The sequence below is a fragment of the Spermophilus citellus genome, assembly GCF_964194105.1.
Source record: "Spermophilus citellus genome assembly, chromosome: 4".
Taxonomy (NCBI): domain Eukaryota; kingdom Metazoa; phylum Chordata; class Mammalia; order Rodentia; family Sciuridae; genus Spermophilus; species Spermophilus citellus.
In genome coordinates, this window is record NC_138185.1 from 39,398,599 (window position 1) to 39,418,869 (window position 20,271).

Sequence of the window (20,271 nt, forward strand, 5' to 3'; positions counted from 1 at the left end):
CTTCACACTTCTTCATAGTTTTCCTTGACTCCTGGAATTTTTTTCTTTTATATTTGCTTATCCATTTTTTACTGTCTTCTGAGCTTCACATGAGAGACTTTCTTCTCTAATCCCTGCTGATTGCTGGAGTCACATCTGGGTTACCTGGTAGGAGAGAGGGATATTTGAGCATAGTTAGTGTTTTTGCAAAGTAATATGTTATAATATATTTTATAATGTATAATATCTTATACATATATATGTATATATATTTTATAGGTTAAAAATATATTTTTCTGAATAGCCTGTATGGTATAAAGAAGTGATTCTGCCCAGACTTTCAGATTGGTGATACTTCTCTTCCTCCTCCAGCATGATAACATTTACTGTTTTGTTTGTTTTTTCACTATGTGAAGGGCAGTGTTTCACATACTTTACTATGTCATAGTCCATTTAATTCTCGCAACAATCCTATGATGTAGGTACTATTCCCATTTTATAAGTGAGGAAACAGGCCCAGAGAAATTAAATTTGACAGATACCACATGGCTCGTAAGTGACAGAACTGGGATTAAAATCTAGGCATAATTCTTATAGAATCTGTCCTTGTTGCAACCATCCTTTACTGACTCTTTCAAGAGGGGATAATGCACATACATATATAGTTGTAACACAAATAGAGATATCCCTTTAAATAACATTAAACTATGAAATAACATGCAAAATGTGTGACTTGTCATTGTGGAGGGAAAGGAATACTGGATTGCTACCAACTAATTCTATAACCTTGGGCAATTAACAACCTTTCAGGACTTTGGTTTCTGCACCTGTACAGTTCTAAGTTCTCTTTGTTTCTTTTCACTAAGTTTGGGTTTGTAATTCCTGCTTTCTCTGTTGTACTTAGATTTAGTATCTACTACAGGATATATTTCAACTTGTCATTTAAGTTACACTGATGAAGTTAGTTTTATAGCTTAGGATGTGTTACTGTAGAGAAGTTCATTATCAAGTGCTTTACTGTGTGAATTCAGACACCTATAGAACAAACCAAGTCACCTTAAACACATTTCATAATCAATTGGTCAATCAATTCTTATTTATTGTGCTTTTATAATATATATGCCTGTCTCCTAGATCCTGGTATATTTGTTAATCAATTAGGTATTTGTTCTATACTTCAGATATCTTACAGAAATGTTTACTGTATAAATTTTGAAATGTAGTTTTGAAAATTTGTATTGTGAAATGGCAAAATACCAAATTGTGATAAATTGGGATTTTATACATTTTACCAGAAGGGCATAGATTTGTGTCTCCTTTTTTTTTTTTGTGTGTGTGTGTGTGTGTTTTTACTATGTTAATTTGATTCTCCTTATATTTTAGAGTACAACCATATAAACTTAATTGATTTTTTTTACATAACGTTACTTCAGGTATTATGTTGCATAATTCTTACATAAGTTTTAGGTTAAGAGCCATAAATATAATCATATCATAATGTTTTAACTGAATTGATTTTTAGGAGGTTATAATAGTAGGAAAAATATACATTTTTAATTCCTAAGCTCCCACCCCAAACATCTTGACAGATAGTCATGTTAAATTAAAAAGAAAAAGAAACCCTCTATGAATGACATGTGCCATTATTTAAAGAACTTTTAGATCTTTTCTTTTAAATACTATGAGGCTGACCTTTATTATGAGGCAGTAAGTGATTAAGCACATACTGGAACCAGGCTTCCAGGGCTCAAATCTCAGCTGTCAGTTTTAAGACCTTGAGCAAGTTACTTACTTCATCTCCTTGTCCCTCAATTTCCTTTAGTATCTTAGGGTGGTTACAATAATTCAAAATATTAACATAGAGAAACAGGACATATAAAATAGATGTATAAAAATTTGACCTTATTTTATAGGAAAAGAGGATAGAATTAGGACATATATATGGCTCCATTGTTATTTGTGTATTTATTTATTTATTTAATACTTAGTTTTTAGTTGTAGTTGGACACAATACCTTTATTTTATTTATTTATTTTTATGTGGTGCTGAGGATCGAACCCAGAGTCTATTGTTGAGCCACAACTTCAGGCCCTATTTATTTATTTTGATATGAGGATTGACCCCAGCAGCGCTTAACCACTGGGGCACATCCCTAGGCCTTTTTTGTATTTTATTTAGAGACTGAGTCTCACTGAATTGCTTAGGGCTTCCTTGTTGCTGAGGCTGGCTTTGAATTTGAGAACCTCCTGCCTCAGCCTCCCAAGCTGGTGGGATTATAGGCATGCATCCAGCTTCATTGTTATTTGAAGATACAGTGAACTCCCTTATGTGCTTGTGCATTCTCTCATATGCATGCTATGCTATTCCAGTTTTGCAGTCTACTTAAAAACTCTCTTTCACCTTTCATAGAACTTCCTTGAATGAAAAATCTCAGCAGCAGATCCCCATTCTTTTCACCTTGGGCTACAAACTAACCCTGACAAAGAGTGCCCCTGAGTTTAATCCCCGGTACTCCAAAAAACAAAAACAAAATAAAAAAGAGTGAAGGAAACCTTCAATTCAAGAACTCATATTTGGAATAGGAAAGACAATAAAATGAATCAGACATAAGTTTTCTATGTACATATAGGAATATGCCACAATTTTCTTTAGCTTAAACACTATCTTTGTTTTATTTAAAATTTTATTTGGGGGCTAGGGCTATAGCTCAGTGGGAGAGTACTTGCCTAGCATGCACAAGGCCCTTGATTTGATCCCTGCCACTGAAAAATATATTGCATTTAAAAATTTAGATTTTAATATTTAAAATTAGGAGACTTCACATTAAAACTTATATTTCCTATTTTTCTTGAAAAACAAGGTGGTATGGAAACACAAAGTCCACATCCTTATATGACACGTAAGTTGAGGCTACATCCTTTGGATATGGCATTTTTTTTGTTTTCCAATTTATACCATAGTACATTTTGTTTATTTTTAAACCAATCTGGTCTCATTCTCTTATGTTGCCTTCTTGTTTCCCACAGGTATTTTTATGTTAGATTTCTACAGCAGAACTTCAAAAAATTAATGAGTATAAATCCAAAGTATCTATTAGAAATCTAGTGGAAATAGAAGATAAATACTGAAGTGGCATTTAAAAAAAGAACCAAACCCAGTATAAACCAGGTTTCTATAAAATCAAAATGTCTCAAATAAATGCTTTCACATCAAAAAACACTGCAATCAAACTAATATTGGGACCAAGGATGCAGAAAATCTAATTCAGAACATGTTTAGTAAATTGGGTCAAAAAAGACTGCAAAAAAGAATCATACTTTCCTGTGTATGCTCTTGTTTATTGCTTTTCCACAATAACGTTGGACTTTTTTCATGTGATTTGCTTTGACTACAAAAAACATGACCCAAGCAGAGATTTAAAGAATGCATGCACATTGGTATCTGAATTCTTTTGTCATGCCAAACCAAGCCCAGGCTAGCATATTGGACAATGAGAGGCCATGGGAGGCCAAGAAAAGCCATTCCAACTAAAGCTCCCAAGAGTATCCAGCTTGTTGATTGCCAGCCAGATTTGAGTGATATGGTCTAGAGCAGACTAATGAACAATAATAAAACCAATGTTGCTTTAAGTAAGTTTTTGAAGGGTTTGTTGAATAACAAAATCTAACTGATACAAGAAGAAAGGGGAGGAGAAGGAGGAAGCATTGAAGATTCAGTACAAAAGTGAAGTTGCTAACCTCCAGCTTAGAGTTAGTCTTCTAGTGTAACATCTATAAAACCTAAAAGGACTATACTTTTTTTTTCAGGTACTAGGGAATTAACTCAGGGGTACTGAACCACTGAGCCACATCCCCAGCCGTATTTTGTGTTTTATGTAGAGACAGGGTCTCACTGAGTTGCTTAGTGCCTTGCCTTTGCTGAGGTTAGCTTTGAACTCACCATGGATCCTACTGCCTCATCCTCCCAAGCTGGTGGGATTACAGGCGTGAGCCACCACTCCCAGCAAGAACTGTAGATCTGAGAATGAGTAGATATGCTGGCGTATGGAGATTTGTGTATGTATGTATATGAGAGGAATCTGGAACAGCAAGTATGTTGGCTATTGGCCAGGTATGATGATATAAGAGAGAGGTGTGGAGATCAGCAGGCTGATTGGATTTAAGAGATAGCTCAGAAACACAGCCTGCCTTTTTGGAATTCCTCTGGTTCCCTGATTGTAGATTTTACAGCCTCTTAAGCCAAAATTATTTTTCTGCTCATCTTGTTTATAAATTTAATTTTATTTCTATAGATATTTTCATGATTTTTCTTTGTTTTTGCTTTCATGGCATGGTATTTTCCTACTTATCTGCTTTTTCTTTAAGGGAGAGGGAGTATTAATTTTAATCTAATCCTCTTGGATGGATTAAAACTAAACTGACGTTTTAGGCATCTTCAGAATGAAAAATGTCCATTGGCTACAGTACCCTTGTTGTGGTATCATGAGACAACTCATTTGTACTCATTGTGCCTTCTCTATATCATGCCATTGGATACTAAAATGCAGGAATGCTAATGTAGGGGACAATATGAATTTTTAGAATTCCCAGGCACTTTGTGTGAATATTCCCCAGCCTCTTTGTCTTCCAAAGTGTGGTCTGAGCACCCACATTTCAATATTAACTTTTTATCAGGTATCTTCCAGATGGTTTGACCATTGCAAAAAGAAAATGATGAAACCATTTTAAAAATATATTCACAAAGTTTGAAATGTAAAATGTAGTTATGATTTTTATGAAAATTCTTTTATATTCTCAATAATCATTTAAAAAGTTAATGTTTTTGACATAAGCACAGTATTGGTCATGTCAATTAATGTCAGTTCATGTCAATTAAGATTCAGTTAATAGTTTCTCTTTACTATCTTAATGCCATTATTGACTTATTGTGTATTTGATTAGATTTGCTTTTATTGTTATTATTACAATAGAATTGCATCATATTTCTACCTTAGAAAATGAATTAATCCATTTCTAAAGTGGTTAACTGGTGCCTTTAAAATAGAGGTAAAATAGTAACTTGTATGCCAGAAATCACAATAAGGTCAGTACAAATAGAACACATGTTGGGACAAATGAATCTGCAAGTTTGGTTATTTTGCATAAATAAATAAAAGACAAAACATAAATAAAAGATACATGATTCTTGTCTGCAAATTTATCTTTATTATGTAGTTCTGTAGTCCCTGGTGTGCTATATGATATGAAACTTTTGCTTTATTTTCAAAGTAGCCAATCTAGAAAACCATTGTTATTAAATAGACAAATGAGAACCTCCATTGCATATTGGTTAAGAACATGTGCTGCCTGGGCTCAAATCCCAATTTTGTATTTGTCAGCTGTATGCACTTCGTTAAACTCTCCCTGGAGGAGGTCCAAAGAGTTCCTGGAGAGGAGGACCTTGACTTAGGATGCATGGGCTTCTTTGTGTATGTGATGGAAAAGAATTTCAGCTTGTGCCTTTTAGACACAGAGATTTATTTAGGAAAGCGATACACATTCAAGAGAGAATGTGGATTATCTCAAGAGAAACATGCCTTGGAGTGAAGCGAGGCATATACATTTAAGGGCAAATGTGAATTTTTTTGAGAGTTAGTGATGGCTTTGGAGATAGATACACACACACACACACACACACTACTAAAAAAGAAACAATATGTAAAGTATGAAGGATATTTTTGTTCTTAAGGAAAAATGAGAGTGATTTTGTTTTAAAATAAGATGACTGGTTATTCTAGAATGAGAAAGAAGAAAAATATAGAATAAAACCTGAATAGATATGGAAGGATGTAGAAGGTTTACACAAAAGTAACTTTCTATTTGTGAAGTTGGCTAAGGTGAATGGATTTATTTTTAAAATTTAAATGAAATGAGTCTAGTAGCTTACTGATGTAAAACTGGAGTTTGGTTTTCTTTATAAAAACAAAGTTTTCTTGGATTATTGATCTATTATAAATAATAGAATATAAAAAGTTTTTCTTTATCCTCTTAGTAATTTTCAAATAGAACAAAGATTATTTGTCTTATGAAATATTTGCTAGTTTTTTTTGGCATCTCTGTTCAATAGAATTCAAGTATTGTTTCATAGTGATTTGTGACCCTATTTAATCAAGTATTCAAATTGTTTGACATTTTTGACAGCTTTCTAAAATTAAATCCTAAGTGAAATCTTGAACTCTGCTGAACTTGTATTTCCCAGAGGGCCCCTGGAAAATTTTTCTTTCACTTTGTAAAATATACAGTTTTTAAATATATGTATTAAAATGTATGGGAAACTGTCGCAAGTGGCGCTATTTACTCAGAGGTGGATTGTCTTTAAATGCAAATGTATATTTGATCACACCATTCATCAAATATAAACAATGCAAAAAGTGTTGGGTGTGCTGGAACACCCCAACTAGCATTCAGTGCACACTAATTAAACACTATAAGCAGATAAACAATTAATGCAAAAGTGTTGTGTATACTAGAGTACCCCAACCAGCTTTCATTGCTCATTAACTAAACACTATAAGCAAATCACACAATCCTAGGGCAACCACAGTTCCAAAATACCTCCGATGCCACATGACTTCTCTTCCTTGTCTGGTGGTTCTCTCCAGCTGATGGCTGGACGTCAGGGAATGGTGGAGTAAGTCCAGGGATGGACAGCAAGGTTGCCAATCTCACTGATGGCGTTGTAGCAAAACTCTTCAGTGTGGCAGGACCAGCAATTTAAATACAATTCCAAGTTGGTGGTGTATGTTGGTGATTGGTTACACCCAGTAAAAGTCAGCATCCATTGGTTATGTCCAGTGAGGTGATGTAATTGCAACTAGGCATGTTATTTTCGCATGTTCATGGAGCTGTGCTCCTTATCATTCGTAACCTGTCATTGCTAAGCATGCCTATGGCTAGTGCCCTTTACACCTCTTTATCAATTGCAAGCAGACATGACTAAGCAGTTAAATGGCTGTTGTTCCTTCTGGCTAGCAACTTAGTGAGTCCCAGCGTGTCCCAGCATGTCTATGGCAGATGCTCCTTACAGAAACATTGTCAAATAAGAAGTGATGTTTAACCTTTCTCAGGTGATAGTTGTATGAGGAAATATTATTACCATAAATACTTCAGATACTTCAGAAATTGTATAAATTTTATGGAAATTTTCCAATATCTTATGCCATCAGGCTATCAGTCATAATTCTAGCTCTTGCTTAAATGTTGTATGCCACAGAAATAACCAATTCCCTTGCAAATTACATCTTTTTTTTTTCTAACTTAGGTTTTTTTTTTTTTCTCAGTGCTGAGGATTGAACCTAGAACAAGGTCTTGCCAAGTTGCCCAGGCTGACCTTAAACCTGTGGCCCTTTTGCCTCAACTTCCTGAGTAGCTGAGATTACAGGAGTACACCACCACATCTGGCTTTTAATGTTTTTTAGTTTTGTTTTTTTTTCCCCCCAAAGAACCTATTTTCTCCTCTCTCAACCTAGCTATAGCTTATTAAATATAGATTTGTATGAATTCTTCTCCTAGGTCCCCAAATATCCTGTTTTACAAAATATGCTTTTGTAAAAAGAAATGAAATATTAATCTTTTCTCTTTACCTGATCTCTTCAAATTTGGATGAATACAATTGAGTATTCTTATTTTCATGGCAATACAATTATTTGTCTCAGTTCAGTAAGAATCTGTTCTCCTTGGCATGATTGGAAAAACTGGTTTATAATCTGTGTTTGGATGGAATGTTATATTTGAGAATGATGCATTGAATCAGATGTGTCCAGACACTTTTGAGCACCAAGGTTGATTTTGTAAAGTGAATGCTTACAAAATTCTCTTGGAAAAACTGTCCTAGTACCACGCTTCTAGGGCTGCCAACATTACAGGTAAGTAAGGAAAGCCACTTGCTAGAAGGCCCAGGGAACAGGATATTTGGGGAACCTAGGAGAAAAATCTGTATTTAACATGGGAATATCCTGATGTTGAATTTGTGGCTTAGCTTTCACTCTTTGAGAGGCTTTTAAAAGTCTAATCAGAGATTCTTGTTAAAAAATTTTAGCAAAACAAACCTAAAGCCCTAAATGATCAATTATTATTCTTGCTGCTATTAAGTAAATAATCAGGCTGAATATAATGAGACCAGACCTATTTTGTAAATAACAGTAAAAAAAGGAAGATAATTGTAGAGAGAAATTTTATGTTTCAATGGAAAACAATACTGTACACTTGTGAGTTATTAAGTTCTAATCCTGTTCATTTATATCAGCTTATAAATTGACTGGATCCTGCTATCATATATATTTTGTTAGTTCTTCTCGTTTCTCCCATAGTTGACTAAATTCTCCAAATTAACATTTCCAATTTTTTTGCCCTCCTGACTTGGCATTTATTGAAAACTAAAACTTTCCTTTAGCCCTAGAATTCCTGGAAGCTGAACTGGACAGTCTGATATAAAGTTGCCTGCCTTCAGCAAGAATCCTGTTAGGTCTGTTTAGTCAACCCTATAATTTTCCATTCACTGATCTCCCCTACACCCTCCCCCCCCCCCCCCCCCCCCCCCCCCCCGCTCCAGTCTTGTTCCTTGGCTATAAATCCCTACTTGTTCTTGTAGTATTTGGAATTGAGCATATTCTATACTGAAGGTTTTCTCCTTTTCTTCCTTTTTAGTTCTGAATAAATCTGTTTTTAAAGCTGGGTGTGATGACCCACACCTGTAATCCCAGTGATTTGGGAGACTGAGGAAGGAGGATCGAAAGTTCAGAGCCAGCCTTAGCAATTTAGTGAGGCCTTTGTGGCTTAGTGATATCCTGTCTCAAAAAATAAAAAGGACTGGTTACAAAAATAAATAAATAAATAAATAAAAATCTGTTTTTATTGCTTCTACTAATGTCTAGCTCTGTTTTTTTGGACAATATCAATAGTATACAATCTAGAAGAGCAAAACTAACAGATCTTTCAACTTACATAAACCAGTGATGCAAAATTTGAATTGCTGCTTTGTGTATATACATATTTTTTGGTACTAGGGCTCAAACCTAGGGGCACTTAACCACCGAGCCACATCCCAGCTCTTATATATATTTTATTTAGAGATAGGATCTTGCTAAATTGCTTAGAGCCTGGCTAAGTTACTGAGGTTGTCTTTGAACTCATAATCCTCCTGCCTCAGCCTCCCAAGACATTGGAATTACATGTGGGCACCACCCACCTGGCTTTGTGTACACATTTTTGTTGGAAAATTGAGGATATGGGAGAAGATATAATGAGATTAGTGCTGATAAAATACAGTGTGCATTGCAATGCAAATAAAAGAGGTGACCTCTCAGTGGTAATTTATGTTTTATAGTCACCGAGAACAGTTGGTGGTCAAAAATATGCTATTTGTTTTTGATTTATTGTCAAAGGAAGTGCTAACAATTCCTAATACCATGAAATTGCAGCCTGTAAGTATAGTATGGACATGCTTCTTTGGCATTCTATGTAAAGAATGATGCTGACACTTTTCCTAAAGACTATTTTGAGTAACTTACTTGAATGATAAATGATAACAGTTTGTATTTATTCATGTTGAATTGTTTGATCCTTTACTTTGGGCTCAATTTAAATTTTCTGATGAAAGATTAAGAAATCAACCAACCAAACCTGAACTGTGATATAATGGTTTAAATTTTGATGCTTTCCAATACCTTTTGTTAATAATTTCTTTACTTTTGGATGAAGAAGTATATGATTTATGGTCACATATGTTTAAAATCATATCACTAAAATATAGTGTTATGTAAAAGACTTCATGAGAAAATGAATAAATACTTTTTAGGGCTATAAGCAGTTAGAGAATGGCTTAGAAATCTAATTACTCTGTCAAATAGAATTAAATGTTCTGCTTTGATTTGTGATTTGCTTGCCAATTTAATGCTGAATGGAATTCTGAAACTCTTCAGTGAGAAATCTTTTATAATTTCTAGGTTTATGGTGATTCAAGTATCTAGAATTGTCAGAAAAATCCAGGACTTTCTAATTGGTTAAAGTCATGAAAATAGGAACTGATTGGATATGAGTCTCAAGGTCTTGCTGTGGCTTAGAATTTTTGTCATTGGGCTAGGTATTGACAATTTTAATGGCACAAACAAAATATCTCTTTAAATAATAGGGAATAATATTAATAGGTGTATTGACATTTTATTCAAAATAACATTTTGAAAAAATAACTGTGATCCACATATGCTGAATATGGATGCTGACACAATATTTGTCACCTTTGTTAAAAAGAAGGTGGTATTTTGTTGATAGCTTATAATGGGGCAAACACTATTCTAAATGTAATGAACTCACGTTTACTGTGAAGGAGTATTGTACACACTGAAGTATGGAGAGAATAAATTACTTATCTGAGCTCACACAGCTGTTCATTGGCAGAACTAGAAATCTGAACATGAATCTGGGAGTAAAGTCTGTTCCTGACTGAGAAAAATAGTACTGTAGGAGTCCATGAAGTAGTCAGCTCAACTATGGATGTTTTATATTTTGAAGTTTCTTAAAGTCCATCTCCTTTTTTTTTTTTTGTAAATTAGTTGACCCAATTTTCATTTTCTTTTTTTAAAATTTATACATGACAGTGGAATGCATTACAATTCTTATCACACATATAGAGCACAATTTTTCATATCTCTAGTTGTATTCTTCTCTATTCCCTTAACAAACAATTTTCTCACAATATTCTCCTCCTCCTTATTATTATCGCCAGTGAATATTTTGATTAGAATCTTTTAAGAAGAGAAATGGTTGCTAAGAATGGAATGCTTTGTAGGCAAAGACAGGAAGGATCACTTTAATGGCCAAAAATTATTTCCTTAGTCCTAGCCAATGTTTTCATTGTCTGATGGGTCCCAAAGACAATATGGGTTACTTAATAACCTATCACTTCTAACCTCCAATATACTTCAAAATTGCATCTGAGTGTTTGTTAGTAAATGAATAGTATTGTCTTCTTTCATGAAAAGACTTGTACAGATCATAAATACTAAAAGTTGAGTTTATAAATCTGCTTCCCTAGAATTATATTTAAAAAGCCTTTTATGCATAGCAATTTAATATATTTAAAAACATTGACTTCATACATCTTTGTTTAATAAGTTTAATTTGTCTTAACATTGCTATTTGTCAAAAATAAATGACAATTCAAAATTTGTAGTATTTCTCTGAAATATCTAAAAAAATATATAATTTTAGAATCTAAAGTTTTTTACTTATTTTAAGTACACCAACTTGCTGGCTGTTGTGTGTTGGGTAGAACTATTTCTCTTTCGTATCTAACAGTGTCCTCTAGAGTGAAAGGTTAAATCCAACTTGTTTAGAAGGACAATTTTACAAATTCAGATGTTCTTGAATATGTCCTGAGGGATAGCTTGTTATTTTAGATTAGCAAAGAGCTGACCCTTTTATTTTATTTATTTTTTTTTGTGTGGGGGCTCATCTAAATATTTTTTTCAAGGGTGCTTTTTAAGTAACTGGAAAAAACAGAAATAAGTTCCTTCACAAAAAAGTTATTTTTTCTTCATATTTGCACATTTTTTTCTTATTTCCTTGTGAATGTAGTGGTACATAATTTTATCTTAAAATGGACATTTTAATAATAATAATAAATGTGTAATAGCAAATATTGAATAACTTGCCAAAATATAGCAAATGCCCAGTATGTGCATGATAGTGCATTTAGTCGAAGAATATAAAATAAATACATAATAAACTTATTCCTGGTATTTAAATACTTATTTCCACTGTCTTTTGTAGCAGAGAATAATCCATATTGATTCTTATAGTTGTCTTGATTTAAATGTTGTCAATTAAATTTATGATATTACTATTAATATGTATCCCTTTTATTACAGAAGAAAATACTCAGGAAACATTACAGATGAAGAAAAGTTTGAGTGAAAAAGTTTCTCTGTATAGAGGTGACATCACATTGCTAGAGATAGATGCTATAGTCAATGCGGGTGAGTAGTTCATTTTTCTGTGATATATTTTATTATATGAATATTATTTCAAAATATTTTTCATAAACAGAAATGGAAGTAACTTAGAAAAATATCCTTTCTGGTATGGAAATGTCATGTATTTTCTTTCTGGAGTTAAAAACATTGAGGATTTATTTTATATATGTCCCACAATTAATGTGCTATCTGCAATACCTTCTAGAGTGAGAGAAACTAAGTTGAGACTGGGGTTCTGGATCACTGGAGAAGTGGAAAATTGTTGCAGAAAATCTTTCAGAAGTAACTTTAGCAACTGTATGATTTTTAGTTTCATGCTTGAGTTAATAACTGGCCAAAGTGAACACAAGTTCCTTAAGCTATTTTCATGTTGAACAGGTGGTAACGAGATGATTTAACTATATCATATAAAAGTAAAACCCGAAGAAATTATTTCTTTGGGGCTGGGGTTGTAGCTCAGTGGTAGAGTGCTTGCCTAGCATGTGTGACACACTGGATTTGATCCTCAGCACCACATAAAAGTAAATAAACAAAATAAAGGTGTTGTGTCCATCTACAATTAAAAAAAAAATTAAAAAAGAAATGATTTCTTTGATTTCAAAACTTTAGTTGTGTGGTTTTAGATTTTCATTTTCATTATGAAATGCTTTATTAGCAATCATAGTTTGTTTTAATAATTAATAGTCTAATTTTTCTATTTGAACATTGGGGAAATATAACATGTTATTTATGATGGTCTATGTTTCCATGTATTTTATAATGAGGTCATATATCAAGAAAGACATAATAGTTTCGAATCTATAAAATAAAAGGAATAAATATGAGGATATTTAATGGCTTTAATTTGTATTTTGTAAAGTTAGGTCCTTTACAGACTGAAATTATCAAATAAAAACAAATTTGGGCATAGATAAGGAGAGGCTTTAACCCAAAAGACTATTAATATTAACATAGGACGGTAGGATGATTGCCATGTGGGGAGGAAGAAAATTGCAAAAGGGAAAACCATTTTAACCTTGCGATCTATAAGCATCTCCAGGGTTAAGCAGAAAAGGACTTTTGTTTTATAGGGGAAATAAAGAAGGCTAGAAGAAAATGGGTGTGGGGGAATGGGAAGAGGTGTGATTGCACAGTAATATTCCCTGAGGTCAGCTGATTCCTGGCAGGAGCCATTAAAGAAGAGTTGTTGACCTTCCATTGCTGAAGTGTGGGCCAAAGTAAGAAACCTGAGTAAAATTTGGTAAAGTCCAGTTCCCAGACATTGACCAACCAGATAATAAATGAAAACAGTTGAGGTGATCATGTATGAGATAAAGAATGGGAATTTGGAGGGTCTGTGTCTGGCCTTTTATTTAAGTCATTAGGAAGAATGGTTCTTTGCAGTAAGCCATTTCTCAGAATATGAAAAGGTGAGTAATTTCTTGACTGTCATTATTTTTCCAGGAGTATGGGGTTCAGATAAAGTTCAGCATTGTCTAAAGATTCCTTCTGATGAGGGTTGGGGATTTTGCTCAGTGGCAGAGCTACTGCGTAGCATATACGAAGCCCTATGTTAGGTCCTCGGCCCTGGGCTTAAAACAAAAGGGAGAAAAACGAAGATGAAAACAAAACAAAAGAAAACCAAAAACCAAGGGGGAAAAAAAGAGATTTCTTCTGATGAGTAAATTTACACAAGGTAGTAGGAAAATGCCTTGGTAGGTGAAATCAAGTTTTCCTAGAACACATTCCACAGTTCTGGGGACCTAGCTAGAAGGCTGGAAGCCTAGTCAGCTTGTTCTTCCCTCAGTTGGGTATTGGTTACTTTTTATGTAGCAGCTTTGCCATAATAAGTGCTGTTTCCTCTTTTTATTCCAATGCCCCTGTTTTTCCTTTCTTCTCTGTTGCTTCTGCTGCTTCTCTAAAATGTAAAATTTTTCTTGAGAAAGTAGTCTGGGTCATTTAATCTCCGTGCTCTATGTCTCACTCCTTTTGGATAAAATGTCATCCTCAAGTCACTTCACAGGCTACAGGGCTTCCTTATATCTAATCCCTATGGACTGTTTATTTTGTGGCCCTGGGTATCAAGATGCTTTGCTTTGACCTCTGGGGCCTCTGGGGAGGATAGGTTCTTGGAAAGGGTCTCATATCTCCTCTCCAGTATGGAGTTCTGTTTAGGCATTTCCACAGTTAACAAGTCATTTATGATTTATTATAACTGAAATTCTGTAAATAGTTGAGCTTTAATTTTATAATATTTAAATACACATCTCTATTTGTGTGTGTGTGTATATATATATATATGTGTGTGTGTGTGTGTGTGTGTGTGTGTGTGTGTGTGTGTGTATGTATATATATATATATGTATGGGAGAAAAATGAAAACAAAACCAAAACAACTATATATCTAGTTTTGCCCTGTGTAGTACAATTGACGACATCTATCTCCTTTGGAATACTTGAAGACTTGAAGACAAATCTCATGAGTTTTCTCTTTTTTGTTATTAATATAACATAAATTTGCCATGTTAGTACACTTAATATCAAAATATGATATTTTTTGGCTTTTGTTAACTCCGTATCTGTATTTTCCCCCTTGAGGCACAAAATGGTACCTTTTTTGTTTTCTGTGTCACTTGGAAAAACAATGTCCTATCCTTATATTCTTAAAATTTATTTGATACTATATATTTGTGAAAATGAACTAGATACAATTGAATTTGTAGTACCCATGACCAGTAGCATATTTAGCACTTGGGACTTTACACAGTGAAATGATTTGGTTCTGGTTTTAAAAATTATTTATTTGATAAAAACCATTATAGTTAATTTTAATTGAAATGAAAATGAAATGATTAACTCTTTTGATTCTTTCACATTTTATCTTGCTCTTCCTTGTATGTATAATTTTACATAGATTCCATACAATGAATTGATCTACAGATAATAGCAACTTTTGTTCACTTCCCTTTGGCATCTTTAGCTTATATTTCTGGCTGTGATAATTGTCATCTAGCCATGTTCTGTAAATCACAAGGACAACCTCATCAGGAAGTTCCTGGGTTGATGGGAAAGAGATGCCAAGTGTACAGCGTAATGACTCTAGTTACAGCTTGCTGGTGTGCAATTTGTTTACCTGGTGTGGGAGGAGAGGCACAGCTGTTAACCTTTCAGATGAACAAGGTAACACGACAGGAAACTCTAGAGCTGCCTCTAGTAAGAGGTGAGTGAGAGGCAGTGCCTCCCAGCCATAGTGCGAGAGCAGCCCAGTCATCACTTTTTATTAGATTTCTAAGATTCTCTTTCCAGGACTACATTAGAACATTGAAACACTTGGTCTTAGTAGCTACAAATGGAATAATTTGATATTTTAAACTTTTTCCTAATAAAGTACATTTTAAATTTTCTTAAACTTCTTTAAATGTTATCCGGGATAATCCTTCTATACATTCTTTTTTCATGTGATTATATTTTCATAAAATAGTTTTTGTAGGTGTCATGGTAGCAGGGAAGTAGTACTAGTTGAGAATCAGGCAGACCTAGGCTCAAATTCAGATTCTCTCCAGGACTATTTTTTGGCAAAATTTTTATTTTGAAATAATTATAGGAAATTAATTATTAATTATTAATTATTAGAGTCCTATGTAGCCTTCCCTTATACTCATGTAAACTTCCTACAGTAGTGATATTTTGTAAGCTATGATACAATATAAAACCCAAGAAATTGGTATTTGTATATAACTATCGTCTAGACCTAGATTATATATTTTCATCGTTTTTTTTTTTTTTTGGTGTGTGTGTGTGTGTGTGTGTGTGTGTGTGTGTGTGTGCGTGTGCGTGCTGGGGATTGAACCTAGGGTCTTGTGCATGTAAGGTAAGCACTCTACCAACTGAGCTGTGTCCCCAGCCTATTGTTCATAATTTTAACTTACATTTGTGTGTGTATGTGTGTGTGTGCTGGGGATTGAACCTAGGGCCTTGTGCATGTAAAGCAAGCACTCTACCAACTGAGCTGTATCCCCACCCCATTGTTCGTCATTTTAACTTACATTTGTGAGTGTGTGTGTGTGTGTGTGTGTGTGTGTGTGTGCATACATATACACACATGCACACATATGTATATAAAAATACATATATATATTTTAGTCCCATGTATAAATTTTTTTAACTACCATACAATCCAGATAAAGAACTATTTTTTATACTAGGGATTGAATCCAGGGATATATTTTAGCTTTCATAATTACTAACATGTAGATACTGAATAGATTTCATACCACTGATTTCTTTTCCCAAATAACTCAACTTAGTAGAGAAGATGGAGAATTCCTTCCACATTTATAAGCATTATTTTTCTATTGCACTGAATGAGTTTTTCTTAGTGTAAAACAGTGGTACTCAAGACAGCAGCTGCTTTCTTCCTGAGCATTTAAAACACCAGTTATTTTTACATGAATTTGTGTAATTAATGTGTAATTGACACTGATCTATATGTACTTTAAGTTTGACCCTATTTTATCTCTAATTTTAAATAAAGTACTTTTGACTATGTAACAGAGTGGTATTTTCAATTATGAATTATGTATATGCATTGTACAGATTATGAAAATTGTATTTCACAAGCAGTATTTTTCTAGGAAAAAAATTAAGCCTTTTCCATGTGAAATTCACACTTTTAAATTAATTACCTCATGATGCTTGAAAACACTTTGGTATGCATCCTTAAATCTTTAGGGGTAAGCTAACAAAATTTCAAGTGCCACCTAAATTGAAGAGTAAGAAACTTTTACTTGACAAAAGAAGCAGCATAGATTTATTGAGTTCTTATTTATAAGTCAAGAACTGGGTTAAACAGTGGAGGTAAAGAAAATAAGTTAACAGTTGCCATTTGCATGATAAATTGCTCTATTAGAGCTGTGTTTAAGGTGCCCTGGGTAATAGAGAAAAGAACATAACCCAAGGGAACAGGCAAAACACATCGTGCACATAGGGAACCACACGTGGCTGAGTGTGCAGGGAGCAAATACAGTCAGGGGCTAGATTAGGAAGTGCTTCCTGTGTCACCTTCATAGGATTATGTATTTTTTAATCAAAGAAGATGAGGCATCTTCGAAGAATTTTTCAGAGGGGAAAGATGCATTACAGATTATGTGTCAGAAAGATCCTTTTGTGAAGGATAAACTGGGGAATGATAAATTTAAGGGAAGACCAAATTCAAAGATGAAACTATTTAAAAAAATCTTTTTTAGTTGTAGATGACACAATACCTTTATTTTTATTTTTATTTGGTGCCAGGGATTGAACCCAATGCCTCAAGTATGCCTTGCATGTCAGATCAACTGTCATCTCCTGTTGGAAATTGGGATTCCCTCTCCTTCATCCTTCCAATTTTAGGAGGTTGCCTGTACTCTCTGCATATACTTTTGCTGGCATAGCACATCATTTGACATTATTTGATCTTTACTTGTTGCCAATGTGATTATAAATGCAAAGGCGAGTAACTCAATGTTTGTCTACATTTGGCTGTAAGGGGTTTATAAGATTGTCACCAAAATGAAATCACACAATAATAAAAACATTTGTGGGGAACTTGAAGATCACAGGATGCTCATATATAAGTGTAAGAAACACAGCTGTAGATAGGAAAATGTAAGATTAAAACTCAAGTGAGAGACTAAAATGAAACATAAAGATTAAGTTAACATATTAATTATATAAATATGTGTGGGAAGAAGTATTGAGAGCTATCGTATGCTAAATCTTTACAATTGCTTAAGAGCCAGGTTTAAACAAGGAAGAAACAGCCTCAGAGAGGTTAAGTAACTCACTCAAGGATATATAGCCGGTATTGGCAGAGTTGAGATCTGAATTCAGCAGTCTGGATCTGGAATTTACCAGAAGGTGTCTATAATCCCCTGTGGCCGGTTTGGAGTCAAATCTCAATTATTTCCTATTGTCAAGAGATTAATAAAAAGTTTGGAACCAAATTTATTGTTCATTTCTAGTTAAATTCTTGGATTTGATTTGTGTATGATTTGTCGTATCTTATTTCTGCTTTCATGTTACTTTCCTTGCCTCATTTCCCTGTTATCTTGTTTTAATTCATTAAGTTTATCTTATCTTACTTTCATTGTGAATTGATGTAAAATTTTCTTGGAAGAAGGTAGCCATGCAGTAAAAATTAAGTAAAAATGGTAGTTCATGCTCCTAAAATATGTTTGCATTTTGACTGTAGGACTAGTTCTTCTAGTGCTAATGAGTTTTACTTGAGTCTTATAATATTATTGAGAAGCTTTATTTCGTACTGAAAAACTGTATCTTTTCATAGCCAGATAGAAAACATGAATATTTGTATATTTTTTGCTGAAAAATCAAAGCCTCCTTTCCTTCTCTTCCCTCCAGGTAATTGTTCATACTTTGTGGAAAAATGTGTCTATCTACCTACCTACCTATCATCTTTTCAGTATTCTCCTTTCCTTCGCCACTTGGTATATTTCCTTGCACCTCTTCCTCCCCTTAGTTCTCATTCAAATTGAACTGAGTCTGTTCCATGTTGATTACTTCAAGAAAAGGATGCAATGGTAGAAATCAGAGGACATTGGAAAGGACTTGTGATATAAATAGCTGATTTGGGAGAGGGGATAACATGTCATGAATGAGAGCAAGATTCAGTTATTTCCCCTATCCTCCACAAACACATAAATACTTAAAATTTTTTTCCATGTTAAAAGGAGAAAAATTTGGAATTGAGAACAATGTGTTGATGGAGTCTTAGAAACAGGTTTCCTGACATTTTACTCTCTGAAACCAGCCCCAGGAAGGATATATATTCTTCATTAAGGTTTAGGGTATCTGAGAGCAAAAGGAAACTGTTCCCCATTTCCTATAAGGTGACCGGAGGGGAAAGCAAAACTTCAGAGACAGGGAGAATAGCTTCATGGTTTGTTTAGGCAGATGGAACTCTAAGACTTTCAGGCTCTGACATATAAGGAAGAGGGTAATGATTCATAATTAGCCCAAAGTATCTGGGAAGTAACAGAATGAATAGCCAGACTTAGCCTTGCCAGTTGTAAAACAGGGACTTCTTATGTAACAGTGGTTCACTTTAAGCTTTGAATATAGCCCTTGCTGCTTTGCCATTGCTACTTATTTTTAAAATGAACATGTTTCTTTCTCTTCCTTTCTCCCTCTTCCTCCCTAATCTCTTCCCCTCCCTAATTTCAGGGAAACAGAATTATCTTTCTTCCCCCTCCTAGGGAGAGTTATCTATCTTTGAGCACACACCTCCACAGGAAAGAAATAATTCAGATATGGGGATGATACCAAAATGTAGCCTTTGAATCACCTCTTTAAAAGTCCCCTGTTCCCTCTGATGGGCTGAATCAAAGTCTCTGAGGCAGGTGTCCCTGTTTCTCCTTTGCTAGCAAAGCAACAAAACTTGTTTTTCCTTTTTCTCAAAACCCTGTCCTTGTTATTGGATTGGCATCAGGGGCAAGCACTGAACTTTTGGTAACACTTACAGGTGGACTGGTGGGACTACTGGCTAAAGACCAGAGGTCTATCACTCTGGTCCTACTCCCCATTCCTTAAATTGATTGAAATGAGAGTCTCAAACATAAACTTATAGAAGTTATTATAAGGAAAAAAGTTATTGTCATATACTAGTTTGTTGACTGAAATGTTCATTCTCTGAGTTCTCTCCTGTAGAGTTTTCCTCTTATTTTGACTTCCTCCTTAAAAGAGCTACTACTTCAGTTTCAATATCCTATTTCAATTTTCTAACTATTCCTATCTTGAAGAAAGTTACAGAGTATAAACTTTTGTTTACTCCAATTTCTATTATCTCCTCCAATTTATTACATTTCAGGAGTGCCTGGGTAATTTTAGAAATGCCTTTTATGTCTTTTTTTGTGTCTTTGATATTCTATAGTTTCCTTATAATAAATATGCTTAGGGGTATACTTTTTGTAATTTATATTTTTGATTTGCTAGATCTGATGTTGCTGTCATTTAATAATTCAGTTAAATTCTTGGATATTGTCTCTTTGAAATTATTTCTTTCCCTTCCCTGTGTTTCCCATTCTGGGACTTTAGTTAGATGTATATTGGACCTTCTAACTCTATGCCCCACATCTCTTAGCATTTATTTTTATCAGGGATCAGCAGGTAGTCACAGTGCACATGCCATAGCTAGTGCTTGCTTAACCCTGTTGTGGAGTCACTCATTATTATCATGTCTGGTCTCTAGTAAACATATTTAATTTCTTTCCAGCTCAGGCCTTAAAAAAAGTTTGAAATATTTTCAAA

At 34.0% G+C, this 20,271-nt stretch overlaps 1 protein-coding gene across 9 annotated transcripts in view; it reads left to right on the forward strand.

Moving 5' to 3' along the window:
- Positions 1-20,271, forward strand: part of MACROD2 (mono-ADP ribosylhydrolase 2) — a 2,040,087-nt gene that overhangs the window by 83,242 nt on the left and 1,936,574 nt on the right. For all 9 annotated transcript variants that reach the window (XM_081290808.1, XM_081290809.1, XM_081290812.1 and 6 more), the window contains exon 3: positions 11,885-11,992. In XM_081290808.1, coding sequence (XP_081146934.1) covers positions 11,885-11,992 — 108 coding nt within the window. The remainder of the gene's footprint in view (positions 1-11,884; positions 11,993-20,271) is intronic.